The sequence below is a fragment of the Pteropus vampyrus genome, unplaced genomic scaffold, assembly GCF_000151845.1.
Source record: "Pteropus vampyrus isolate Shadow unplaced genomic scaffold, Pvam_2.0 Scaffold46, whole genome shotgun sequence".
Classification (NCBI taxonomy): Eukaryota; Metazoa; Chordata; class Mammalia; order Chiroptera; family Pteropodidae; genus Pteropus; species Pteropus vampyrus.
In genome coordinates, this window is record NW_011888827.1 from 2,242,276 (window position 1) to 2,252,785 (window position 10,510).

At 37.9% G+C, this 10,510-nt stretch overlaps 1 protein-coding gene across 1 annotated transcript in view; it reads left to right on the forward strand.

The window, feature by feature from the left end:
- Positions 1-7,491, forward strand: part of EIF3A (eukaryotic translation initiation factor 3 subunit A) — a 37,127-nt gene extending 29,636 nt beyond the window's left edge. Inside the window, exons 18-22 of the mRNA XM_011359239.2 lie at positions 773-861; positions 1,415-2,196; positions 4,004-4,205; positions 5,035-5,216; positions 6,285-7,491. Coding sequence (XP_011357541.1) covers positions 773-861; positions 1,415-2,196; positions 4,004-4,205; positions 5,035-5,216; positions 6,285-6,508 — 1,479 coding nt within the window. The 3' untranslated portion in view covers positions 6,509-7,491. The remainder of the gene's footprint in view (positions 1-772; positions 862-1,414; positions 2,197-4,003; positions 4,206-5,034; positions 5,217-6,284) is intronic.
- The last annotated feature ends 3,019 nt before the right edge of the window (positions 7,492-10,510 follow it).

Genomic DNA, 10,510 nt, shown 5'->3' on the forward strand with positions numbered 1-10,510 from the left:
GGCCATTCTTGTCCTTCACTGCTTCTTATTGCTAGTTGTTGGAGGTTTTTGTTGCCAAGACATTTTAAAATTTAAGTACAAGATTCTCTTCATCTACTTGGGATTATTGTTATTTTCAGCTTTGTTAGATTTTTATTATAGTCCTTCTACCGCACCCATCGACCTCGTTACATATTGTTCTTACTTTTCTTATGGCCTTGGGTTATGTTTGTAGGAGCAGTCAGGCTGTGTCAGAGGTGTGCACGATTAAAATTGTATGCATTGCACCTTAGAATGGTTCTACCAGATTTACGTTTTCTTCACCCTAAGGATGTTGAGTAGCTCCCACTGCCTTTCCATAATTTTTAACGACAGCGTAATATTTTGGAGAGGAAATTAACTATTATTTTGACCATCCTCATTAGACATTTACTTTGCTCTTCCTCTGTTTAGTAGACACAGATGTACATTTTGGGACATTAGGCTTTTTTTCACATAATCTCAAATGATAATTTCTAGGTCAAGAAAATCTGTAGACATTTTAATAATTCCAGTGGGATGCTGCCAGGATTGCTTTCAAGTGGTGTTTTATCAGTTTTTAAAGCCACCTACAACACGTGAGAATACCAGTTTCACTGTATTGTCAGTCTGATTTCAGGTTAAAAAAGAAACAGTTTTAAAATTTGTTTATGTTTAAGGACTTAAAATTATTTAATGTAAGTACAAAAACGTTTGAATGATAATACCAGTCTTTGTAATGAGTGTTGCGTCCCATTAACTTTGGTCAATGTAGGACTCTCGCTGGGGAGATAGAGATTCAGAAGGCACGTGGAGAAAAGGACCTGAAGTAGATTCTGAGTGGAGAAGAGGTCCTCCAGAGAAGTAAGTAGAGTTAAGGAAATTAGTACCAACTAATCAAAGGTCCTGTAAAGGCCTTACTAGTGGTTTTCTAATTTGGTTTCTTTTGTAGGCTTGGGAAAAGGAGAGCTGTGAAGAATTGTATGTGTGTCTATTAAATGTGTTTTATAGTTTACTCCAACACTGCTGTAATTACTGACTTTAACACATCTTGAGAAATACATGCTTCAGTTTTTTGAATTCCCTAATTGAATAATATTGAAGTTAGAGTAAGAATGAACAGTTCCATGACATATCTTTCTTTTCCTTTTAATTTCTTAAGTAGATCAAACCAGCCTTTAAAATGAAATTGCCGAGGTAACTGGTAAAGTGCAGATAACCTTTTTAAGGCAGTTGTCTGCTTATTGGTTTATTTATTTATCCACCATTTTGGGTTTTGTGTTATATTTTTTATTAGAAGAACATTCTTTTAGGAGTAGGATTAATGGATTTACACTGAAATGATTGTTAAAAATGAGTGAAGTAATTTTGAAAAGGATCCTACTTTTCTAAAAATGTTTGGTTTGCTGCTCTGTAGGGAGTGGAGGCGTGGAGAAGGACGGGATGAGGAGAGGCCTCATAGAAGGGAAGAAGATCGCCCAAGACGTTTGGGGGAAGATGAAGAGAGAGATTCTTCTCTTAGACCCGATGATGATCGGATTCCCAGGCGCAGCATGGATGATGACAGAGGCCCTAGACGTGGTCCTGATGAAGATCGGTTCTCTCGCCGCGGGGCAGATGATGACCGGCCTTCCTGGCGTAGTGCAGATGATGACCGGCCTCCCCGACGAATTGGCGATGATGACCGGCCTCCTCGACGAATTGGTGATGATGACCGGCCTCCTCGACGAATTGGCGATGATGACCGGCCTCCTCGACGAATTGGCGATGATGACCGGCCTCCTCGACGAATTGGCGATGATGACAGGCCTCCCCGACGAATTGGAGATGAAGATAGGGGAAGTTGGCGTCATGTGGATGATGACAGACCGCCTAGACGAGGGCTGGACGAGGACAGAGGAAACTGGCGGACAGCCGATGAGGACAGAGGACCAAGACGTGGGATGGATGAGGACCGGGGGCCGCGGCGAAGTGCTGATGATGACCGGGGTCCCAGGCGGAACATGGATGATGACCGGGGACCTTGGAGGAATGCCGACGATGAAAGAATTCCCAGGCGCAGTGCGGATGATGACAGGGGGCCTTGGAGAAACGTGGATGATGACCGGATCTCAAGGCGGGCTGATGATGATCGGATTCCTAGCAGAAGGGGTGATGACTCAACAAGACCTGGTCTCTGGAGACCATTCGTCAAGCCAGGTAAAATTCTGGAATTCAGAAAACCATATTGGCTGCTTTATAGAATCCATTTGACATATTTACAAATAGAAAGTGAAATTTTTACATAAGTGAGTTGCCACTATTTCATAGATGATAGCAGGTTATTTCAAACAAGGGGTGTCTCATGGCTAATCACGTCTTGATTTTTTAAATAAAGTTGATTTTCAACTGAAAAAATGAAATGTTAATGTAGCCCAATTTCTGTCATATGTACATTACTATTAGTTTTTAGATACACCGGTGTTTTATCTTTTTCCTGGAATATCTCTAGTGATTTTCATGTCAAAAGCTTGCTTTCAATATCCCATACAACAAATTGTGACTTAACCCCTTTTTCTGCTTTAGTGCTATGTGCTTTGTTTTCCTTTTACCTGTTGTCTGCTTTAAGAGTTTTTCTTTCTGTGTTCGTACCTTAAGTATCCATATTCTTCAGGTTCTGTCTTGGACTAGCCTCTTTGTAATAAATAGTGAAGAGCAAAATTTACTACACATTTGTCTGTACTCTTGCCAGACATGGGATTATGCTCATGGGAAGAGCTCATTGCCTTACTTTGTCAGTCTTAGGCCTGCTCATCTTTTCATACTTTATTATTCTTGAGCAATTGTATACAAGTGTGTGACATTTACCATATTCTCCAGATGACTTCTTTCCTTCCCTTCAGACCTGGTGTTTCCAACAGCACATCTCTACCTGGAAGTGTCACTGACCCTTCAAACTCAACTTACCAAAACTGAGCACGTGCGCACTCACACACACACTCTACACCCCTACACCTACACACCTGCTTCTCTTCAGGGGCACCACTGTTTATCTAATTATTTAGTTGTGGGCCATTTTAAACAATGAAATAACCAACCAAAAGCACAAAAATGCAAAAACATGGCACTAACTAGACCTCCAAAGGACACTTTTTTAAAATATGAAAGCTACAGCAAGATGACAGAGTGTTGTTTTTTTTCGACCTTAGCTGAGACTCTGCTTGTCAGGCCACTCAAAACATTTTGCCATTTTGCGCATGTGTCTGTGAGTGACTGTAAAAGTTTTCAAGTATTAGTTTTGGAGGTACAAATAAATTTTAGCATGTAGGCAAATATGAAATGTACATAGCTCAGAGCTATGGATAGGATTCTGAGTTAATATATGCAGAGTTTAGTGATGTGGCACATAGTAATATAAAGGCTAACAGCAATAATAATTATTAGCCTTATAGCTGTAATAAACTTTCATGAAATTTCTGTTCTGTCTTGGACTAGCCTCTTTGTGTACGTATACATAAATAAATAAAATGTTTCTAGATTTGGACGTTCCATGGATAAGTGAGAGGTATTGGACAAGGTCAAAGGGTATATCCTTATTTCATAACTGCATTGGTGGTAAATGGTAGAGAGCAGGAATATGAAAGGAAGAGTTTTTGGTTACACAGGTTTTGAAAATGCTGCAAGATAGAAATCAACTCATAATTGGGGCTTTGTCTCTCCTGTCCCACACCCTTTTACGTTTTCTGCTTAAATGAATTGTTTACCAACAGAACAGATTTTATACCCCAGATCTCTATCTGCATATGGGATACTCAGGCTATATAAGTTTCTTATATGTTCCTGTATGTCAGAAAAACATGATAGGTAGTCAAATAGCTGGTAATTCTATGAAATGAAGAAAATGGCTTTAATTTTTTTTTGAGGTTAGAATGTCTTAATATTTAGAATGATGATGGAGTAATGTTGTTGCCAATCTGTGTTTCTTGAATGGAAATTTTTTTTTTTTTGCTTTTAAAAAAAAAAAAAGGTGGATGGAGAGAGAAAGAAAAAGCCAGAGAAGAGAGTTGGGGTCCACCTCGAGAATCAAGACCATCAGAAGATCGTGAATGGGATAGAGAAAAAGAGAGAGAGAGAGATGGTCAAGATCGTGATGAGAACGACAAAGACCCAGAGAGAGAAAGGGAGAGAGAGAGAGATGGAGAGCGAGAGGATCGCTTTAGACGACCAAGGTTTGATGTTCTAATTCACATCGTTTGTGGAGTTAACATTTAGGATTTTCTTAATGTACTGTCTTGTGTATTCCTAATCATTTTTGAGAAATGGTACTAATCATTCCTGCCCCTGCCCCTGCCCCAGATTATCTATTAGAATCATAATGTACTGTTTTATGTTTGTTTTAATTTTAGAGATCATCTAATTGAACATTCCCTCTTAGCAAAATGAGAAAATGGGAGGTGTGGGCTGCGTGGCTGTGTATAGGTTGTGTAACTCTCTGGTAGTGGGGCAAGTCCAGGTATCTTTACCAATTTGCTACTTTTCCCCTGTGGTTTAGGTCAGTTTTATTGCCCTTAAATTATTAAAAGCCCTTTTGCTTTTATTAATGGTAGTAGTCCTAGCTTGTTTTCTTTGGCCAAAGTGGCTTCGTATTTATAGATCTAGATCATCTATGTTTAATAGTTTCTGCAGGAAGAAAAATGTTCTCTATCTGTAATGTCCATTATGGTAGCCAGCAGTCACATTTGGCTGTTACTATTTGGCATATGGTCAATGTAAATAAACTTTATTTATTAAAAGAAAAAAAATTTTTTAATTTATTTTTGTTAATAAATTTAGGTAGCCACATATGGGTAATGGCTACTGTGTCAGACAGCATGGATCTAGATGTTCTTATTTGACTGCCACTCCTGAGGCATCAGATTGAGATCAGGTTATGAGTTTAAACTTTATCCCTGTTATATCCAAAAACTCTGAGCACCAACTTGGGGTGATATAGTCACTTATAATTATCCACATAGTCTACCAGCAGAACTTAGGACGTGTCTTTTTGAATCACTGCAGGGATGAGGGTGACTGGAGAAGAGGACCAGCCGAGGAAGCTTCAAGCTGGAGAGATTCAGGTCGCCGTGATGATAGGGATAGAGATGACCGTCGTCGTGAGAGAGATGATCGCCGTGATCTAAGAGAAAGACGAGATGACAGAGACCGCAGAGGACCTCCTCTCAGATCAGAGCGCGAAGAAGGTATGGGCGGTCTGCACAGCTGCTGAACTATTGGAGAACCATGATTTCTAGGGAAATTTTGGATTTTATTGAATTTCCTCATAAGTTTGTATGAACAACAAAATTTAGATAGATGGTAGATATTTATTCAATTTAGAATTCATGGTTCTCATAAACTTAGTGGTTGCTCTGTGAAGTTAGCTTGTCTCAATTCAAAGTATAGTAGTAGACTGACTAAATTGGATAGTAAGCAAAATATATGTAGATAGTTTATTTTATGTAAATGAAACAATTTATTGGCTATTTAAAAGTAAGGTCATAGTAGATTACAAAGTATAAAACATTCTCTGAAATTGTAACAATTGAAACTTTAGTGAAAAAATACTTTTGGTGTTTTAAATGATCGTTGCACTTAAGTAGTCTCAAAAGCTTCTAAATATTTCGTTAGTACACTGGATTATAAGGGAATTTCTTCTGTTATAGCCGTAATTAAAAATATTCTTATGGCTAATTAGTTGTTTAAAATGTCTTCAACAAGAACCAAAAATCCTTTTAATTTAAAAATTTTCCTTCAGCCAGATTTTCGTCTTAGTTTTTGTTTTTGTTAAAACAATTAGGACACTTCTCAGACCGATGATTTCTTGTTTGTAAATTTGATATCTCTAAGTCTGTATGTCGTTTTAAAGGTTTTGTCAGAAATTGTATCAAAACGGATAAAGGTATTTAGTTTTGATTGGTTTTTAATGGTGATTCTGTATTATCTTCAATACAGGATTTCTGAGTAATTTTGAGGCATTCCCTTTGCTGAAGTTCTGTTTAATCTGAGCCGATAGAATATAGTACAGAGTTACTCTTTTTCTGTTCTATAATTTTTTAATTTTTATTTTTCAATTAGAGTTGACATTCAATATTATTTGTTTCGGATGTACAGCATAGTGGTTAGACATTTATATAATGTACACAGTGATCCCATTCCCTCCATATTCGTTTAGAATCCACCTGGCACTATGTACATAGTTACTACAGTATTATTGACTATATTTTCTATACTGTACTTCATGTCCATATTTTTTTTAATTCAACTTTTAGCAAGTTCTTGGAGACGTGCTGATGACAGGAAAGATGACCGGGTGGAAGAGCGGGATGCCCCTCGTCGTGTTCCTCCCCCAGCTCTTTCAAGAGATCGAGAAAGAGACCGAGAAAGAGAAGGTGAAAAAGAGAAGGCCTCATGGAGAGCTGAGAAAGATAGAGAATCTCTTCGTCGTACTAAAAATGAGACTGATGAAGATGGATGGACTACAGTACGACGTTAAGTCTCAAGATAATGGATTCAAACTCTCATGTCTTATAGGTTTGATCGCATTCAAGGATTATTATACTTGTGCTTCAACCAATCTAAATTGGATTCTTTAATGTTGTCTTATATAACACAAAAAGCATGAACTTGTATTAATCCTATAAAATAGATTGATCATGCACCGTATCCACAGGAGGTTGGAAAACCATGCCATTTTCTGGAATTTAAGGTGTTGCATTATTTCATCAATCACTTGTTTATAAAAAAGAAAAACTAAAAAATAAATTTAAAATGTGAACCCTTCAGGTATTGAGTAACACCTGTATCTTGATATAGAACTGATTTTTTTATTTTTATTTTGAAATATATTAATTTGGAATGAGGGAAAGTTCTGTTATAGAAAATGTATTTCAAGACTCTTTAAAGCAGGGAGCTGAAACAATTTTCACATCATTAGCAGTTGAGACATACCTCTAGGGATTTTGAGGTATCAACTAAATTTAGGAAGTTTTTAGGTTCACTCTAAGTGCCGCAGACATTACCAACATTGGATACAGTGGGATTTTCTGTAGGTTTTACTTGCGAGGTGAGTATGAAGCGATTTGCAGTCGTGGTAATGACAAGAATACTGCTCACGTGTGAATCCACAACAGTTACAGCTTTTAAATTTTAAAGCATTTGGTAAACTTGCTGAGCTTTTTTCTGTTGCCAGTAGCAAACTGCTTTTCCATTAATGGAGAATTCATGCTTTTCAAGCATTTTAAATAAGACAATATTTATAAACGTGTGGTTTGGAGGAATTGTTTAAATTCTTTTTCTTAATTTCCTTTCTCTTCAGGATAGATTCTTTCAACAAGTAATTCGTAGTAATGACTGTGTTGACTTCAATTTTGGAGTGTAGTAGCCATGTTAAAGATTAACTATTTCGTCTTATTGAAGCCAACACAGAACTTGCTGCTGTGTTTTTTCTTTGATGATAAATAAAATACTTACAGAATTTGTTTGTGTTGATTTGTGTTTATAGTCAGTGTTTTTTTAATGGTTAATTTGCATATTCGGTTGAATTTGACTTAAATTTTACCAGTGCCATTAAATGTCTCAGTGTTTAGTACCAAAGAAAATAACCTAAATATAACTAAGCAAATGTGGCTAGGATGTTTCCCCTAAGATGTTCTTCATTTAATGAGGACCCCCTTAGTTTCTGTGTAATGCTGTTGTCTCTGAGCTTGTATACATGAGTGTGTATGTATGTGTGTGTCTGTGGTACCATCTTGGATTTTCCTCTGAAATTAGAAAAGTCAATGCAGAATGTTAGTTGCAAATTTATAGTGGCTGTGCAGGCACTTAAATTATTTCTGATCCTGAGTAGCGGTGAGAACTCCTGTTGATACAGCTTTTAAGGCCAGAAGAGGGAGTACTGATGCTTTTCTACTGAAATATCAGACACAGCCTTTTCTGTTTGGTGTTACCAATGATAAAAACCATTTTTTTGAACATTTTGCTTTCTTTTTGAACAAGTGGAAGTCTTAAAAAGGTCTGTTTTGGGATGGAGGCCTTTTCCTTTGTAACAAGAACCCGGGGCAGTAACATGCTGAATCTTGCATTAGTAGAGCAGAACTGTTTCTGTGACATCACAGGCCCCAGTGCACAATTCATTTAAATGAGCACATTTGTTTAGATGAGTTACAGGTGCATGCCTGCTCACTAGGTTTCCTGGCTTGTCTGCAGGCCCACCTTTGCTGTCAGGACCCTTTCCCAGACATACTGTTCTCCCAAGTCCTCTGTCCTGGTGATCAGAATCCAGAGCACAGGACGAGAGAGGCAGTTGCTGCCACTTTGTGATCCTGCTCTTAGGTTTCTACTCAGGGCCTTATACCACCTGCGCGCCCCTATATTTATTCACAGGTGTCAAAAGAAAGCTAACCAACCTACTCACTAATGTGTAGAAGGCTTCCATGTTCCCAGTGGCTACTGTATTTTTAAACGATAATACCATTGCTGTTAAATGTGGGTAGATAAGAGGGTGAAGACAATGGCCAGAAAAGACTGCAATCCCATTAGTTGCCAACTGCCAGGAGGAAGTTGGCATCTAAATGTGTGGGATGTTTCTATGTCAAGAGCTACCTGTATTTTCTTTTTTTTTTAACCAAAGATTTATAATTTTCCAGGGCTAATTGACATATGGGACACTGTAAGGACTGTTTCTCATGTGGCTAAGAACAGACTAGAAAATTAGGACTAATACTGAAACTCCCTTAAAGTACATGTATATTTGTATAATTTTAAAACACATAATTCTGGCTTATGTAAAAATAACTCTATGCCAAAAGTTGTAATCAAAATTAGTAATTCAGATTCCAAAAAGGACTTAACAAAATTAAAATTCAAAAACATTAAAAGCCACTGGGAATGTCTGCTGAAGACAGGTAGGTTGGGGCAGTCTGTGCCTCTAGTTGGTGAAGCTCTTCTGAAGATTCCAGACATCTTTTTTTTAGCCAAATACGCATATTACAAGAAATTTTTCACATTTTTTAAACTTTGAATTGGAAGGTTGCTTGTAGAGTCTGCTTAGTATACTTTTCATAAGAGATCTCTAGAAAATTCACCATAGTAATATTCTCTTCATGCTTTAACTCCCAGTATTTTAATGTTAGCTGGAAAACAGGCAAATTTGAGGAGAGTGAGATGGGGTGTTTCAAATGAATTAATACAACGGTTGCCTGACTTCAAGACTTCATGTTCAAGATGGCCTCAGGCACATCTCACCAAGGGATTCTCATATTGGAGAGATATTAAAGCCACATGCCTGAGACCTGGAAACAACTCTATAATTTGGCTCTTTTAAAAATAACAAAGTAGCTGCCTGCCTAGTCCCTCTCTGAAGCACTGATCTGTTTATAGTGCCTTGAAAAGGTGGAACAGCGGAGAGAGAACATAAATTCACGTTGTCCTGAAAACTACCCAAAAAAGCACAGCTAATTTAAGCTGGTATGTTTTGTAGCAAGAAATAATTTCATGGCATTAAGCTACTTGAGTTTAGGCCCAGTCAAATCTGAAGTTCCACGGCCTAGGGTTAGGCTAACAGGAATTGAATTACTTTTTCCTGGCCAAGAACCCCTCCCTTTGTCCCTTCCTTTTGTTTTGATGCATCTTCCTTGAACAAAAAGGCTCAAGCTAACCAGAGTTTACCCCAGCCTCTCTCACCACAGGAGTGTTCAAACCAATTTGTTGTAGAGGAAGTTAGCTGTTTAATATGAAAAGTCTAACCTCTAATAAACAATCCTACTGGAATCTTTACATACTTAGACTAAACCTCCTGCTGGTATTTTCAGATAGTGATGCACTTTGTTTCCGTTCTTAGTTTACATTTCCCCCTCCTGTCTTCATAGATATAAGCCATGGTGTGACGTTGTTTGGTGGATTTAAAAATGAGGGTGGGAGGTAGAGTAGGGGTTAAGAACCTTTGCTTAAGGATCAGGTTTGCTCATTTATGGATAACTGGTTGAGTTCCAGAAATGGGCTAGGGCCTTTTCTGAGAAGAGGGTATGAACGGTGGTGTCCTTGTCTCCAACCCCCAGTTCCACAAACTGCTCATGTTTGCCTGCGCCTAAAGCCAGAACACAGATGGAACCTTCTTGAACACAGGTTATTACATTAACTTGGAGCACGGAGGATCCCATCTTCCATTTGGTTTGAGAGGCAACAGCTGGAATGAGCTTTCCGCAATTTAGGAATCTTGAAATTGAGTAATTCAGGGTCAAGACTGCACCTTCTTAATATCACAAGTGTTTTTAAAGAACCGGAAATGGGGGGGTGGGTGCATAGACAAAAGGCCAAATAGCGAAGTTATAGGCAAGATTAATGAATTCATATACTGTTACTGTATAAATACACAAAATTATAAACAGCACCGTTTCCAAGTGTATACACGATATGATTACAACTTGGCACAATTTTTAAAGGTGGAAAATGCTAGTTTCTAGTTTAGTAATAAAAGTTCTGGTACATAAAAGGATGA